The sequence below is a fragment of the Prionailurus viverrinus genome, chromosome C1 (genome assembly GCF_022837055.1).
Source record: "Prionailurus viverrinus isolate Anna chromosome C1, UM_Priviv_1.0, whole genome shotgun sequence".
NCBI lineage: Eukaryota > Metazoa > Chordata > Mammalia > Carnivora > Felidae > Prionailurus > Prionailurus viverrinus.
The window spans coordinates 152,466,779-152,484,789 of record NC_062568.1 but is presented as its reverse complement, the minus strand read 5'-3'; the positions used below and the strand labels follow the sequence as shown (position 1 = coordinate 152,484,789).

At 35.8% G+C, this 18,011-nt stretch overlaps 1 protein-coding gene across 1 annotated transcript in view; it reads left to right on the top strand.

Annotated features, from left to right (window-relative positions):
* The window catches only part of TNNI3K (TNNI3 interacting kinase), a 310,813-nt gene that overhangs the window by 24,823 nt on the left and 267,979 nt on the right, over positions 1-18,011 (top strand). Inside the window, exon 6 of the mRNA XM_047872978.1 lies at positions 937-1,034. Coding sequence (XP_047728934.1) covers positions 937-1,034 — 98 coding nt within the window. The remainder of the gene's footprint in view (positions 1-936; positions 1,035-18,011) is intronic.

Here is an 18,011-nt window from a genome sequence, read left to right as displayed (position 1 = left end):
AATTTAGGTTTTATTGTGTTCGTACCCTGAACCAAGTCACTTAGTTTGCTTGGAAATCAAAAAAAGCATTTTTCAGCATTGGGTTTGCCAGTCAGAGATTAGGTTAATTTCAGAAGCACTTAAAGCATTCCCTAAAATATCATCATGCGATTGCTTTACAATCTACAGTAAGATATGTGGAAGGTAAGATAAATGCCAAACATAAAATCTCAAAGTGAAGATTGATCAAAGTGAAGATTTAGAGTTAAATTTGGCTCATATTTTGTTCTGCTTTGTTCATTATTGTATTCCAAGCACCTAGCATGGAGACTGGCATTTGGTAGGTACCTAATAAATTTATTGAATTAATGAATGGTTAGTATTTATTTTGTTAATCCAAACTAGTATTCATTGAACTTGGGTTTTTAAATAAAACACTAATGTAGAAATATCAACTCTAATCCTATTCCTTAACCATTCCTCCCAAACAAATTAAGCATACTCTACTTAACAGATTTTCCTCCCAAATTTAAACATACTTTCCCCAACCTTCATCATTTCTTCCAGATATCTCTAATCTAAATAAGTTCTGCTAATGATGTTCTGAGGTATCCTGGGCAACTCGATTTCTATCTAAGCCTTTTCACTAATAATTTATTAAGATTTTTTCCCCTTTTTTTAATGCTTTAAAACCAACTAATGATGAAAGCACTATAGAAAAATATAACACAAATGCATTAAAATAAACAGCATTGATATGAAGTTTTATAAGTGTAATAAAATGTTCACTACTAAGGAAGGCTGTCAATTAATAGAAAACTTTACAAATTACTTGCAGAACAGCAGTCTGACATTTTCATACATCAGTGTGAATTTATCATTAAGTCAAAAAGATATTTTAAAGTCACTTGATCTATCCCCACAACAACATAAGTTTCTTTCACTCTTCTCATTCAGGCAACAAGTCACATATTAGAACCCTTATGTTAAAAGGGCTTCGTCCATCTCGACTGACAAGAAACGGATTTACAGCCTTGCACTTGGCAGTTTACAAGGTATAATATCTTTGTTCCCACAATACTGTATTAGAACCAAGGATGATAATGTATCTTCAGGCTGCTGCTGCTGTCCTTCTTCTTCTTCTTCTTCCTCCTCCTCCTCCCCTTCCTCCTTTCTCCCCTTCTCCTTCCTATTCCTCTTCTCTTTCTCCTCCAACTCCTTCTTCTTTTTCTCCTTCTCCTTTCCTTCTTCTTCCATACTTTTTTTTTTTTTGCAAATTGACAATCGTGCGAAACGTTCAGAGGAACCAGAGCATTATTATATTACTAGATGAAGTTCTTTCTCTATATTTAACAGGTATCATCTATATACCAGACACATACTCTTTTCAATGCTTTCCATGTTAATTTAATTCTCATAGCAAACCTGTGCGTGAGTACTATTATTGTCCCCAAGATTACATGGTCAGTGGGTTAGCCAGGATTTAAGACCTGGCAGTCTGGTCCCCTTGCCAGAGCTTCTGACCAGGAGACCAAGCTGCTTCCATGCAGAAGAGGATGTATTTGAGGATAAAAGCAGCACATTGAAGCTACATTTCTTTTTCTTCACATTATTAAAAATATCTCCAGATATTAAAAATGTCTCTAGATTTCCCTTTGGTCTCCTTCTTTTATATCTCCTACTTTTGTTTTAGTTTGTTTCCAGTCCCTGTTTCCAAGCTAATCTCAGTACCTCATCAGAAAGTAGATGTAAAAATGGATTGGAAAAACTAGGATACTCCATATTGGGATAGATCCTTGAGATTGTCATAAATATAAATTTATAGAATATATAAAATATTAAAAAATAAATTAAAAATTTAAAAAGTTGGAGGCGCCTGGGTGGCTCAGTCAGTTGGGCGTCCGACTTCAGCTCAGGTCATGATCTCACAGTTCGTGCGTTCCAGCCCCATGTCGGGCTCTGTGCTGATAGCTCGGAGCCTGGAACCTGCTTCAGATTCTGTGTCCCCCCTCTCTCTGCCCCCACCTGTGCTTGTGCTCTGTCTCTCTCTGTCTTTCAAAAATGAGTAAACATTTAAAAAAATAAATTAGAATATATAAAATATATTATTCTCTAATCGTAATGAGTTTCTACTTACTCTGCACTTATTATGAGTTAACTATCACACTAGGTTTTATATGCATTATTTCTTTATTAATATAACTTAGTGAGATGCATAATAGGGTTTATTTTATAGAAAAAGGAAATTGAAGGTTAAAATTAGATATCTAGTAAATGTCAGAGTAATGATTAGAATCAAGTGCAGTTGGCTCATACTTTCAGACTCTCATTGTTATATTGCATATTTTGTTCTTTCTCAATTTCATGTGAATCTGTGACAGGATTTTATTTCAATTTTGTATGTGCAGGTATGGGGGGTAGGCAGCTGTTTGCTCATACCAGGATCACTTTGCACTACATTCTCTCCTTCAACCTTTGGAGTTCATCACTGGGGGAAGAGAGCCATATTTTGCCATGATTCAGATTCACATATTCCTGTGATTCATAGTGCAAATGCTCTAATGCATACCCTTTTCTACCCCCAGTCAATGCCCAGTCAATTTTTTTTTTCTGGGAGAAAGCATCAGTTATGTGCTGATAACTGCACATAACTGTGCAGGTATTAGGAGGAATTGAATACCAAGTTTCCTGTGAAACTTGTATTGAGGCTGAGTTCAGGAGGTAGGGAAACAGTGTCTGATGCTGGCTTTTCTGCTGACTAGCAGGAGGTGAAAGTAGAAGACCTCCAAGGAATAGGAAGGGAATGATGGAGAGTTACGGCAGTATGCAAAACCATGAATCCTGAATCTGACTGGGAGATTCCTTTTTGCATTAGTTTGTTTTCCTAACACTTAGCATGACACAACCACAGAAATGCATTCTCAATGATTTAGTGCTACAATCTTTACAGAATCTATTTCTTCCAATTCTTTTTATCAAACTAAATTTCCATTTTTAGGATTCCCTCTATTTCTTCTGTTTTCATATATTTTACAGAAGGATATATGGACTAGCTTTCTTGTAGCAAGTTTAAAGAAATTTAGAATCTTAGGACACAGAGTAGGCAACGTTTTTAAAAAGGCCATAGTAGAGTACATGATTACTCATTCTTTAACAAGGGCAAAAACAAATTAAATTTACAATTTCCCTTAAAACACAGAAACCATTGCATTAAATCTAGTTCTAACTATCCACTCTGCCCTACCTAAGAAAAAGAAAATACACTTACATAATCATAATACAATGATCAAAATCAGAAAATTTAACATTGATGCAATACTATTATTTAATCTATTGTCCAAAGTCAAATTTAGTTAATTATCCTATTAGCATCATTTATAAAAAGCTGTTTATTTTTTTTCTTGTTTAGGATTGATTCCAGAATCATTCATTTTTACTTTTCTTGTCTCTGTAATCTCCTTTTATCTAAAAGAATTTCCTTTACTTTGTTTCCTTTTCTTTCCTTTCCTTTCTTGATCTAATATTTTGGTGCATACAGAATAGTTATGTATTTATATGTACTTATTTGGATGTTTATAAATATTGCAAATGAACTGAATTTTTTCTTAACACTCACAAAACGAATAATTTGATTTTCACACTTTTTATTGGTCATATCAGCAGCTTTTTCAAGTATACACCCTGGCATGCTGGGCCTGCCTCAGACTTGGGTAGTTTTTACCAGCAGGGCAACTCTGCTTTTATTGATAATAATGGAGCAGATGTTTTATTTTTTAATTCCATGTGTATAGTTAGCACTCCTCTGACTTTTTTGGTTTATTTTTCCTTTGTTTCTTTAGTTTATTTTTTTTATAGGGATTAAATTTATTGATATATAATTTATGCACAATAATTTCACAATTTTAAGTGGACAATTTGATGAGTTTTAAAAATGTATAGAGTCATGTACTATCATCACAGTTGTGACATAGGACTTTTCTATCATGTAAAAGAGTTCCTTCATACCTTTTTGTGGTTAATTCCCTGCCCTAGCCCCCTGGCCTCTGTAAATACTATGTTTTCTTTCACTATAGTTTTTCCCTTTCTAGAATTTTACATAAATGCAATCCATTTAGTATATTTTCTTTTATATATGGTTTCTATCACTTAGCAGAGTGCTATCGTTGTGTGTTTAGTAATTCACTTCTTTTAATTTGTAGTTGTATTCCATTCTATGGATATACCACCATTTGTTTAACAATTCATCTGTTACGGATATAAGGGTTATTTCCAGATTTTGACTGTTATAAAGCTGCTATTAACATTCATATACAGATCTTCGTTTGAACATACATTTTTATTTCTCTTGGGCAATATGTAGGAATGGAATTGATGGGTCATATCATAATGATGCCAAGATCTTTACCAAATTAGCTATATCATCTTCTATTCCCATCAGCAATGTGTGAGATTCTAGTTGTTATGTTACACACTCTTGCCAACACTTATCAATATTTTTTATTTTAGTGATTCTATTGGATGTATATTAATATTTCAGGATTAATTTACATTTCCCTAATGGCTAAGGAAGTTGAATAGATTTTTATGTGCTAGTTTGTCACCATTTTTTTTTGTTGTAGTATCTGTTCAAATCTTAATTCCATTTTTAAATTTGGTTTATTGTTTTCTTAAATTGTAAGAAGATATCTTTATATATTTTAGATATGGGTTTTTTTGTTGGATATACATTTTACAAAACTTTTCTCCAGTCTGTGGCTTGCATTTCATTTTCTTAGCAGTGGCATTTAAAGAGAAAAACTTTTATGCATTATTTTTTAACTGATTACTCTAGTGATTACACTATGGATCTTGAACAAACATGTGCATTGTCTGTTAATATTGGCCTATATCACTTTAAATGTAAGCACCTTCCTTATTATAGTTCCACTTTATCTTCATTCTTCATAGTATTGTTTCCATGTACATTATTTCTATATATGAATATACTGTCAGAATTTTCATGATAAACACTTCATATGTTTTAAAGAAAATGAGAGAAAATATCTAGTTTTCAGCAGATTGGTTATAATAATATTATGTATGATTGTCTCTGTATAATGCTTTTTAGAGTTCACTGAGCTTCTTAAATCCATAAGTTTATGTTTTTATCAAATTCATGAATTTTGATTATTGTTTTTTCATATATGTATGTTAGAATGTTTGATAATCTTCCATATGTTACTGAGTCTCTATTCATTTTCTTCTCTTTTTTTTTTCTCTGTTTTTAAAATTTGATTATTTCGGGGCGCCTGGGTGGTGCAGCCAGTTAAGCGTCCGACTTCAGCCAGGTCACGATCTCGCGGTCCATGAGTTCGAGCCCCGCGTCAGACTCTGGGCTGATGGCTCAGAGCCTGGAGACTGTTTCCGATTCTGTGTCTCCCTCTCTCTCTGCCCCTCCCCCGTTCATGCTCTGTCTCTCTCTGTCCCAAAAATAAATTTTAAAAAACGTGGAAAAAAAATTAAAAAAAATTTTTGATTATTTCTATTTACCTGAATTCAAGTTCAAAGACTATCACTCTGCCATCTCCCACCTGATGTTAATCTAAGAATTATTCATTTCAGATACCATACTTTTCAGTTCTAGGATTTCCTTTGATTTTTAAATATAATCTCAATTTCTCTTTTATGATTACTCATCTGTTTCTTTTATTTTTCTTTATTTTCCTTTAAATTCTGGAAGCTATGATTAATGAATTAAGTTTTTTTAATGTTTATTTGTTTATTTATTTATTTATAAATGTTTTTTTAATGTTTATTCATTTTTGAGAGAAAGACAGAGAGAGACAGAGTGTGAGAGGTGGAAGGGCAGAGAGAGAAGGAGTCACAGAATCTGAAGCAGGCTCCAGGCTCTGAGCTGTCAGCACAGAGCCTGACGAGGGGCTCGAACTCACCAGCTGCAAGATCATGACCTGAGCTGAAGTTGGACGCTTAACCAACTGAGCCACCCAGGTGCCCCATGTTTATTTATTTTTGAGAGAGAGAGACAGAGCGTGGGCACTGGAAGGGCAGAGAGAGAGAGAGAGAGAGAGAGAGAGAGAGAGAGAGAGAGACACAGAATCAGAAGCAGGCTCCAGGCTCCAAACTGTCACCACAGAGCCCAATGTGGGGCTCGAACACACAAACTGTGAGATAATGACCTGAGCTGAAGCCGAACACTTAACCAACTGAGGCACCCAGACACAACAATGACTGCTTTTTAAATGCCTTATCTGTTGTTTCTAACACCTGGATTACCTCAATGTTTATATCTAGTGGACACTTTTCTCTTGGCTGAATATTACATTTTCCAGTTTCTTCACTATTTACTAATTTTTTATTGCATGTTAGACATTATATATTATTTGTTTTAGTAAATCATCATGTTATCTTCCTTTAAAGGGTGTTGAGTTTTGGGGCACCTGGGTGACTCAGTTGGTTAATCATCAACTTGGGCTCAGGTTATGATCTTGCAGTTCCTGAGTTCAAGCCATGCATCAAGCTCTGGGCTGTCAGCAGAGAGACTGCTTCAGATCCTCTGTTCCCAGGTCTCTCTGCCCTTCCCCTGCTTATGCTCTCTCTCTCAAAAAGAAAAAAACATTAAAGGTTGTTGAATTTTTCTTTTGTTTCTGGAAGGCAGTTACATTTTTGGTGGATTCATTTCACCTACTCAATCTTGATTTGATTTGTTGTTAGGATGGGTCTATTTGAGTTTCAAACTAAGCTTAATGGCATACTTCTTGCTCCAGGATGTGGTCCTCATTCCTGAATATGGTTCTTACCTTTTGATATCTTGAATGCCCAAGTCACTCAGTAAAGTCTCCATTCTGCCTTCTGATACTCCAAAATCTCCTATTATTGCATGACCTCTTCCATCATTACCACTCACCTTTCAGCCATAAATCAGCTGATTTTATCTACTCTAGAGTTTTTCTCTGTTCCTGTGCGGCCCAACTCAAAAACTTGCAGTGAATCTCAATGCAGATATCTGCAGTTCTCTGTCTGTGAAGCTTCTTCTGCTGCTCGGTTACCCTGCTTGACAAATTACAGTCATTTTATAATCCCAGAAATTTCATCTCCATTGTCAATTCATTATGATTGCCCTTCCACTTTATCTTCTGTGACAGGGAAATAATCTCAGGCAGAAAGCCACAGCAATCATGTAATATTGTGGAGGTTTCCTTTGTATCTTTCCGTTTGTCCGAAGATCACAGTTCTTTGTTCATGTTCTTCATATTGTCATACATTTTGTTACATTTTATGGGTTTCTTTGACTTGCCAGTAGGGAAAATCTATGCAAGTTATCCAATCATACCCCCATCTATTCTTAGATTACTTCCAAAATGATCTGCATAAGACACACATCTATAATGTCAATATTCTGTTTAAAACTTACCTTTGTCATCTATTACCTGGATAATAAAATTCAAGCTTTTAAATAAGAGATTCAAAATCCCTTAATTCATAATGTTTGCTGGAATCACTTTTCAGACTTTTTCCTGCAGACTTTTTCTATTCACCCAACTCTAATGATTTTCAAATTTAATATGCATAAGAATTATATGGTAACTACATGTTTAAAATGGATATATCTTTTTCCATCTCACCTCAATCAAATTTGATATATGTAGAATATACTGGGAATCTAAAATTTTAACAAATGGCCTAGGCAATTTTGATGTAAGCAATGTAAGGCTACCTGATGAAGATCATTGTTCAAGTCTTGCAAATCAAATTGTGGTAAGACCAGCAGTACCTGCTTCAATGAGAGATTTTTAGAAATGCAGAATGTCACTTCCTATCCCACCCCTAACCATCCAGAATGTTTGTTTGTCTGTTTGTTTGTTCATTTTTAATTCTAGCTGACAGGTTTGCAGGCTAAAGTTTGAAAAGCACTGTTCTAGATTACTTTATTCTTTAGGACAAGGGTTTTTCATACTCCAATGTTTTTATCCTTATTATTTCTTCTGCTTAAGTGTATGTTTATTTCTTTTCCTAATAGGAAATTATTATTTAAAATCAAGATAAATTGAGCCTCTTTGAGCTTTCTTGAACTCCCAAGCAGATTTTATTGTACTGTCTTTTGTGTTTCAATTACAAATTCACATTTTTTATATTACAGCACTTATAATTATTTGTTTGGATATTTCACATATTGGTCTGTGAACTTTGAGCATTGAGATAGTCTTTTTCTTTAATTCCTCAATGTGTAAGGACTTATAAAAGATCCTTTATAAATACCCATGAGATATTAATGATGAGTATCCAAACACGAGCACAAAAAATACTTGATTGATGTAATGTACTTTAATAAAGATGGTCAGCTTAGAAGCTAGACTATTTGTTTCCACATCTCAGTTCTGAGACTTGTTAGCTGTGTATCTTAAGACAAATTATTCTCTCCTTAGTCTTGAAATGGAGGAAATAGAATTACCTATATCATTGGGTGGTTTATAGTTTTAGAAAGACAAACCATATGTAATATTCAGCAAAACACATAGCACACAGTAAGTACTCAATAAAAATTACCTTCGTTGGACTTCCACTTCAGACAAACATTTTTTGAAAACCTAATGTTCTGCCATTTTGTACAGAAAAACAAAAAGTATCGTGTCTTTTAGATTACTAGATTCTAAAGAGATGAGAATATGTTATCCTAAAAACATCAAAGTAGTGAAATCTGTACTTATATCAATGAACTCCAAACTTTTTTTTATCATAATCCATATAAAATTAGCATCCTCAAATGCATGTATTTGTTTTTAAATTAAAATTATGAACAAAAATCATAAATTTGTGGGTGTAAATCCATATTTCATATATCCTTTTTGATAATATCAAAATATTTTGACATATTTGTTTTCAAATATGATTAGATTGTCATTAATTTTGCCTGGAAATTTGGTGTACAAAAAGCTCAGATTTTTAGAAAGAAAAGTGCCAGCTCTGCCATTTTCCTTCCCTTCTTCTTACATTAATAACATGCATATCATCTGTGATGGCTTCACAGGAATCTTTTAAAGATAGCCTCCTAATTTTTTAAGGATAAATTCAGATAAAATTAGATATTAAAATCTATAAATCTACTTAATTTAACTCACATAGCTATAATACATCATTATGTACTAATTGCTAAAAAAAAGTGAGGAGCAACTCTCAACTTATCTACATTTGGAATTATAAGTATTTATTTATTAACTTTGGGTATTGTATGTGACACATGGCTCACTGATGTATGAGCTGAGAGCTGAGACCACCAATATAAATTTTCATGTTCAATATTAGTAAAATTTAATTATCTTTATTTACAAATAAAGATAAATAGAATTTCTAAATTTTTTTTTACATATTAATTTCTCACTAGATACCGGTCATATTTGCATCCCACTTTAAATGGAGCATACTTTGGGTAAATTCCTAGCGATGCTATTGCTGGGTCATAAGGTAGTTCTATTTTCAATTTTTTGAGGAAGCTTTACACTGTTTTCCAGAGCGGCTGCACCAGTTTGCATTCCCACCAACAGTACAAGAGGGTTCCCATTTCTCCACATCATTGCCAGCATCTATAGGCTCCTGATTTGTTCATTTTAGCCACTCTGACAGGCCTGAGGTGGTATCTCAGTGTGGCTTTGATTTCTATTTCCCTGATGATGAGTGACCTAGACCATGGGGGAGGGAAAGAGGAAAAAAGTTACAAACAGAGAGGGAGGAAGGCAAACCATAAGAAACTCTTAAATACAGAGAACAAACTGAGGGTTGATGGGGGCTGGGGGAGAGGGGAAAGTGGGTGATGGCATTGAGGAGGGCACTTGTTGGGATGACCACTAGGTATTGTATGGAAACCAATTTGACAATAAATTATATTAAAAAAAACAATGTGAAAAAAAACCTGTATAAAATTCTCCAGTGCACAATAAATGATATAAATATTAAAAAAAGAAATAAATAAAAATAAATGGGGCATACTTCTTTAAATGGTATCTAGGTTGTAGTCCTAAAATGAAACATAAGACTCTGGGGGAAATCTTGAGATTTCTATAGTTTCAAAGATCTTAAATAAGAATTTTAATGAACAAAACCATATTATGCCTTCTAATTAACCTCACATATATCTTTCCTTCACACAGGCAAACCACTTAAAATTTCTCAAGTGAAAGAAAAATAGCATTTTGATTAGTCAACTTTTTAAAAAGCATTTTATGTGATGAAAGCAGGTGTTGAATGGTCATTTATTCCATCCCACAGATTTCTAGCAAGATCTCTTTCCAATCATTCAGAAGAAGTCATTTAAATATTTATTACAAAGAGGAAGGGCATAGGAGGGGGGTATTTAATTCAACCTATGACAGTTTGGCTTACTAGACCTAGGTTCTTATTACCACAAAACAATGCCTGACAGAAAGCTCTGTGTTTTCTACTCATGGTGATCTATAGCCTGGAAACTGTTGAATCTTTTTTTTTCCAATGTTTTTTTCTTCCTTAACATGTGTATTTGACTGCAAAATTGATATTTTTTTCAACTATCCTAAAATCCAGGTCACAAAGCATGTGTTTCATAGTTTCTGAATCCTTTACATAGATAAGATTTTATCCGTGTTAGTTCTATTCTTATTTTAGATTGGATTGTTCCATGTTGTGGGGGCCGTCCTGTGCATTTGTAAGATGTTTAGCAGCTTTCCTAGCCTCTAGTCTCTAGCTGCTGATAGCCACTGCACTCATCCCCAGTGTGACACCAAAAATGTCTGCAGACGTTGCCCCTGGGGGACAAAATCACACTCTGTTGAAAACCATTAATTTAGAGGACAAAGTTAATTAATATTTTTTAAAAAAGTTTTTTTTAGTGTCTATTCGTTTTTGAGAGACAGAGAGAGACAGAGCCCGAGCAGGGGAGGGACAGAGAGAGAGGGAGACACAGAATCCGAATCAAGCTTCAGGCTCTGAGCTGTCAGCACAGAGTCCATAGCGGGGCTTGAACTCACTGACCGAGATCATGACCTGAGCTGAAGTTGGATGCTTAACTGACTGAGACACGCAGGTGCCCTGATATTTCTTTAAATCCAAGTTACATTTTAATTGAATAGTTTCTTCATTAAAGAGAGCATTTTCTCCAGATGGGAATTGGCCAAGATAATAATAATAAATTTCTTTGGAAAAAAAAGAAACAAAATTCATACCCACAAAAAAAAGAATCTTATTTTTTGCATACTTAACTAAACTTTATAGTTAGTTGCAAGTTTTAAACACTGTTTAATACTTGACTCTTACTTTAAGGAACCAGAAAACATTTATACCCACAAATGAGAGTATACATTAATATTTATATTCATATTTCTTCTTAATAATCCAATATATTTAATAATCTCTAAATGAACATATTCTCAGTAAAACATTGATAGGATATTAACTGAAGACACTAACACATGCTTCAATTGTTATATTAGCACTATTTCCTGGAGAATCTTCCCTGACCCCTTCCAAGTCTGGATTAGGTGTCCCTCCAATGGACTCTTGTAAGCACCCTGTACCTTATCATATTGTGAACGATTCTGTATTTCATTTCTTGGTTATTTCTCTACATCTTCCTCTAGTTTAGGAGTCACAATCTTACATGCTTGCAGGAATGATGCAGGTAACATAAATGAATTAAGATGATAGTGATATGACAAAGTTAAATGGGAACTAACACTCAATGTTTCTGAGACACAAGAAGTGGTGGAGACTTTGGAAAATTAGAGAATTTATGCTCCATGTAAAGGGAGTAGTAATTCATCTCCAGGTAATCATTGCCAACTAGGAATGTAAGCCCAGTATTGCCCCAAATTTCAGAGAATCAGAAATTATATGAAGCTTCCTGATATGCAATTTCCATTCTTTCAAATTTTTAGTTGTGTTATGCAGGCCAAACCATATATATCCCTCCCCTCTGCACCCCCCCCCCCACCACCTGACTTGTGGCCTGTTTGTAATCTCTGGTAAAATTATGAGCACCACCAAGGCAGAGACCGGATCTAAATTGCTTATCATTGTAATCTAAATACTTAGAACAATTCCTGGTGTATATTCATCAATAAATACATGTTTCATAAATAAATTAGTAAGTTATAATTCTATGGTGACTAGGAAAAAGAAAAGCACTCCAAAGGAGGAAGAACTATGTTGACATTGGACAAAATATGATTCTATTTTGGCCATTATAAGTGGAAATTAGGAAATTGTCATATATCTCTTTAAGGGATATATTAGTGAATTTGTGGGAATAGAAAGTGCAAAAATGGATTGGAAATAAATGGAGTTGGGAAAATGTAGGCAATGAATATTGATTGTTCTTTCAAAAGGCAAAAGACTGGGCAGTATCTTGAGGAATGCCAGAATCACAGAGAGATTTCTACAATAGAATGTTTTTGATCTTTTTAAAGTTTTGTTCCTTTGGATAAACATCAACACTCTCCTTTTCGAAAATAAATAAGCATTAAAAAATTAAAAAAAAAAAACAAAAGGAGGGTGCCTGGGTGGCTCAGTCGGGTAAACATCCAACTTCAGCTCAGGTCATGATCTTACATTACAGTTGGTGAGTTTGAGCCCCTGTATGGGCTCTGTGCTGACAGTTCAGAGCCTGGAGCCTGCTTCAGATTCTGTGTCTCCCTCTCTCTCTACCCCTCCCCTGCTCGTGCTCTGTCTCTTTCCCTTTCAAAAATAAATATACATTTAAAAAATTTTTTTAAATCGACATTCACTGCCTGCTTAGATTTTTTTAATTTAAAATAATTAAAATATAAGTGAAAACAAATTAAAGAAATTATAATATTCAATTTGCTTTTTCAAACAGCATGTATTTGCATTCTCCCAAATTCCCAGAGATTTTGATTAGCTCCTCCCTATTAAATCATCACTATATTATTTAAAAAGAGAACAAGTGTATTCAAAAGCCAACTGGAGGAAGCCCATAGGAAGTCATTATAGAAAACAGATGTGGAAGGGTCAGCAGAGGTGATGAGAAAAAAATAGGTCAAAAGCAAATTTGGAGACATTACCTTTAGTACAGGTACTCAATCTAAGAGTGGGTTCCTTCTCTTTTTTTCTTTTTTTTTTCAAAATTTCAAGCAAAGTCAAGTGCTTCTGCCACACTGATACCTTTAATAAGTGATATCTTTTGTGAAGATAAATTCAGAATTATTTCAACAAGAGGCATGTAGGTGTGAACTTTCATGAACAGTTATTTTTATACTGATTAATGGATCCTTTCACTGGAGCTGTCTATGACGCATGAGGCAGCTCTAGTCCATTAAACTTTAATGCTTGGAACTAAATATATTTCATACTGAAGCTCTGCATAGTCCCTTGCCCTAAAGTAAACCTTAATATTCTTTGAAGTCTACAAAACTTCTTTATTAATTTTTTCCCTACTAACACAAACCGGCTATAATAATTACTGGGCTGGCTAAATTGTGTTGATACAAAAAAAAATACTTAAATAAGCACATTATTAAAATATTTATTTCTATACCCCTGTTTTCACACCCAGAAACCCAGTCTTCTTTCCAAACCCAGTTCAGGTCTTCCTTGTAACTTGATGTGACATTTCAGGGACTATCTGAATATTTGCATTGGGTAGAGTGTTACAGAAAACAATTTAGCCTAACTTACATCTTACAGGTGAAGAAATTGAGATATTTCATGATTAAATATATTTAGAAATAGAGTGGACTGTGATGTAAGGTGAATGTTCTCAAAGGTCAGTCTTTGAGGTGATACGTTTAATATTAATATATAAACTTGTAAACATCTTGAATTTATAGACATTCATGTATACATTACACAATTTGATCCTGTTACAATGCTATAAGATAGATACAGCAGATATTAGATTCCCTTTTTACAGGTGAAGAGCACTTGGTCAGGGCTTATACATGAAAGGCAAAAAATTGAGAGTAGATTAGTTGGGGGTGGAGGGTAACATGTCATATTGAGAAAAGCATACTATTTAAAATCAGAAGATTAAGTTCAAATCCCAGTTCAGCTTTGATTTAAATGTACATTAAATAAACATATTTTATGGTATGGTGTGCCAGTTGAGTTCTTGAAAACCAGGCTCTGAAAGGGATTTTGGAGTGCAAGAGATTTATTTGGAAGTGACACCTGTGAAAAGGAAAGGAAGGTAGTAGAATTAGTCTAGGTAAGATAGTAGAGTTAGACTTGTTAAAATCTTTGCCACCCCAATGGGAACCTCAGAGCAAAAATTGCCTATTAGAGGAGTATCACTAGAGTGGCTAGGTCCTTCTACCATCAGCTTTCTCAGTCCATGACTGGGGCCACCTTGGAAAGATAGTGATCTTCTTGGCTACAGTGGATCCTGAAAGAGCTAGCTAAGGGAGGCTTTCAGCTAAACACACTACCAGTACACTCTTCTTGAAGGGAGATCTGAGTGACATATTTCTGCATCTGCCATGCAAGGGGAAATATCCATGATTCTATAATAAATGAAAAAGGGAGATTACTTACCTCTATATGTAGTATGAGCTCAATTGTATACATATTAATAATAAAGATTATGTGTCAAGCATTATGCAAAAATGCATTACATTTTTTTATTCAGTCCTCACAACTCTATGAGATTGATATTATGATCTCCACTGAATAGAAAAACACTCCATAACCTACGAAGTTAGGGGACCATGTCCCAAACGTAGGAAGTAGCTGTCAGTATGCAAACACAAGTTTACTTTGTTGTGATATTCTTTGCTCTATTTAGTTTCATGAAGGTTTGTACCTAGGGAAAAGAATGGAAGGAAATAAACACATAAATGATAATAGTGATTATATGGTAGTACTACAGGTTATAAATTGTTATTTATTCCTTTACTTTCTACATTTTCTATTATGACATGTTCTAGTTATCTGTTGAGGCATAACAAATTACCCCAACCTTAGTCCTCTAATACAACAATCATTTAATTATTCTCATGGATTCTCAGTTCATAAATTCAGACAAAACACAGGAGGGATGGCTTCATTCTTCTCCACTGTATTTAGGGCCTCAGCTGAGAAGACATAAATGACTGGTGTACTCCATCAACCAGGGAATTGGAAACCTTTGAAGGCCTCGCATATCTGGTTGTGCCTGGACTAGAATGACTAAGTCTGGCTTTAGCTAGGTCATTTGATTGGAAAGCCTTTATGTGATATGTAGCTTCTCTGTCTTTGTGGCCTGGGACCTAGTATAGCCTGACTGCCTCAAATTAGTAAGACTTCTTGCATGGTAGCTAACAGCTTCAAGAGCAAGTTTTCCAGAAAATAAGGAGGAAGGAATGTGGCTTTTTATGACCTAGACTTGGAGGTCATAGTTTACTTCTACCACACTCTTTTGGTCACAACCCACCCAGATTCAAGGGGAAGGGCCACAAATTTCACATCTATACGGGAAGATCATAAATTAATGTGTGCCATGTTTTAAAACTTGCAGAACACATATTTCCAAATCAGAAAAAAGTAAATTTTAGACATTAAAATTCGCAGTTTAGTTTTTATTCTGAAATAGGATTGGCAAAACAAAACAAAACAAATGTGTGTGTGTGTATGTGTGTGTGTGTGTGTGTGTGTGTGTGTGTGTGTGTGTGTATTTAACTTACGTAATTTGGTGGTAGAGAATCTGAGCTCTCTAACACTAATGGTTACTTATTTTTGGCTTTATCCATAGTAAAAATCACAAAGCTAACAACAGGCAAGATATTAGATGCTATGTTAGAGTTTTATGCATAATACAAAGTTGGAGTTGCTACCATTACAAAAAGCTTTCACCCATCTACTTAAATCTTTGTAGATCTATTGTATCCTGAATCCTATTTTTTCAAGGATTTCCTGGACAGATTTTTTTGTCCAAGCCTTACTCTACCACATGTGGATTTTCTTTTTCTTAAAAATAAATATTGTATACATTAATGCATTACAGAGGCTTATTTGCCCCACACTTCAGAATGCTTCTGTGTTCCACTGAGTAATAATGATGTAAATTTGGCTAGACAGTGCATAAGGGAAAACCTGTCCATTCTCCAGAAGACTATTCCCTATCCAAGGCTTAAGGGTCATTCTTTTAAAAAATTTGCCATTAGATACTTGTTATGTATCATAGAGCAAGCAATTAATAAGATCAGCTTTATCATATTTAAAATTTACCTAATATTATTATTTTGTATGAATTTTTTTTCTGGGAGCTGTGTACCATATTGCTGAATTTTAAAATTCTTCCATTACAACTTAAGACTTCTGTAGAGGAGGATAGAAATATTTGGGACTTGTCACTTAAATGCAACAAAATACAGCAAAAATCATCCTCTCTTCGATATTGGAACAAAGGAAAGATCGGCACCATGGATCGTCAAACATGCAGCATGGAATTTGGAGTCAAACAGACTCAAATTTGTATCTAGCTCCAACACTTACAAACTAAGTTTCTACAATTACTTCAAATTCTTTGAGTCTGATTGTTATCACTTATAGTAGGGATAGTTCTATTTTTCTCATAGGTAACTTGTGAAACTTGAAAGAGATTATGTCAAAACATTTTACATGGTACTTAATCATAGTAAGCAAAGTTTAAGTAGCAATGAATGTTTTGTTACATTCTCTTTAGCACAGCTTGGAAAGAGAAAACTATTTTTATCGCATTTGGTAAAAAAAAAAATTTAGATCAATCAGAGATCAACTGAAGAAATCCAACCAAAATATGAAAGGATAATTTAGTACTTTGAACTGACTCAACATTTGACTGTTCTGGAGAAATCATGACAGGGCACCTGGGCTCAGTCATTAAGCATCTGACTTCGGCTCAAGTCATGATCTCACAGTTCGTGAGTTTGAGTCCCACATGGAGTGATCTCAAGCCCTGCTCCGGGTGAGCCCTATTTCTCTCTCTCTCTCTCTCTCTCTCTCTCTCCCTCCTTCCCACCCTCTCTCTCTCTCTCGCTCTCACTCTCGCTCTCGCTCCCCCTCCCTCCCTCTCTTTCTCTCTCTGCCACTCACTCACTTTAACATTCTCTCTCAGAAAAAAAAAAAAATCATGACATACTTTCTCTTACATTCCACAAATTTCGGCTAAATAAGAAAAAATATATAAAAATAGTTGAGATTGGGGTGCCTGGGTGGCTCAGTCGATTGAGCGTCTGTCTTCAGCTCAGGTCATGATCTTACAGTTTGTGGGTTCAAGCTCCGCGTGGGACTTGGTGCTGACAGCTAGGAGCCTGGAGCCTGCTTTGGATTCTGTCTCCCTCTCTCTCTGCCCCTCTCCCACTCATGCTCTGTCTCTGTCTCTCAAAAATAAATAAAAATGGGGGGGTTTTGCAAGATGGCGGCTTAGGAGGACGCTGGGCTCACCGCACGTCCTGCTGATCACTTAGATTCCATCTACACCTGCCTAGATAACCCAGAAAACCGCCAGAGGATTAGCAGAACTGAGTCGCCGGAGCCAAACGCAGACGAGAGGCCCACGGAAGAGGGTAGGAAGGGCGGCGAGGCGGTGCGCGCTCCACGGACTGGCGGGAGGGAGCCGGGGCAGAGGGGCAGCTCGCCGGCCAAGCAGAGCCCCCGAGTCTGGCTTGCAAAACCGGAGGGGCCTGACGGACTGTGTTCACACAACAAGCGTGACTTAGCGTCTGGGAGGTCATAAGTTAACAGCTCTGCTCGGAAAGTGGGAAGGCTGGAGGACAAAGGGAGGGAGAGCTGCTGAGCCCCCTGACAACAGAGCTCAGTTTGGTGGGGAACAAAGGCGCTCGCCAGTGCCATCTCCCCCGCCCATCCCCCAGCCGAAATCCCAAAGGGAACCGGTTCCTGCCACGGAACTGGCTCGCTCCGAGCAAACACCCAACTCTGCGCTTCTGCGGAGCCAAACCTCCGGCAGCGGATCTGACTCCCTCCCGCTGCCATAGGGCCCCTCCTGAAGTGGATCACCTAAGGAGAAGCGATCTAAGCCTGCCCCTCCTGCCCCCCGTGCACCTTGCCTACCCACCCCAGCTAATACGCCAGAT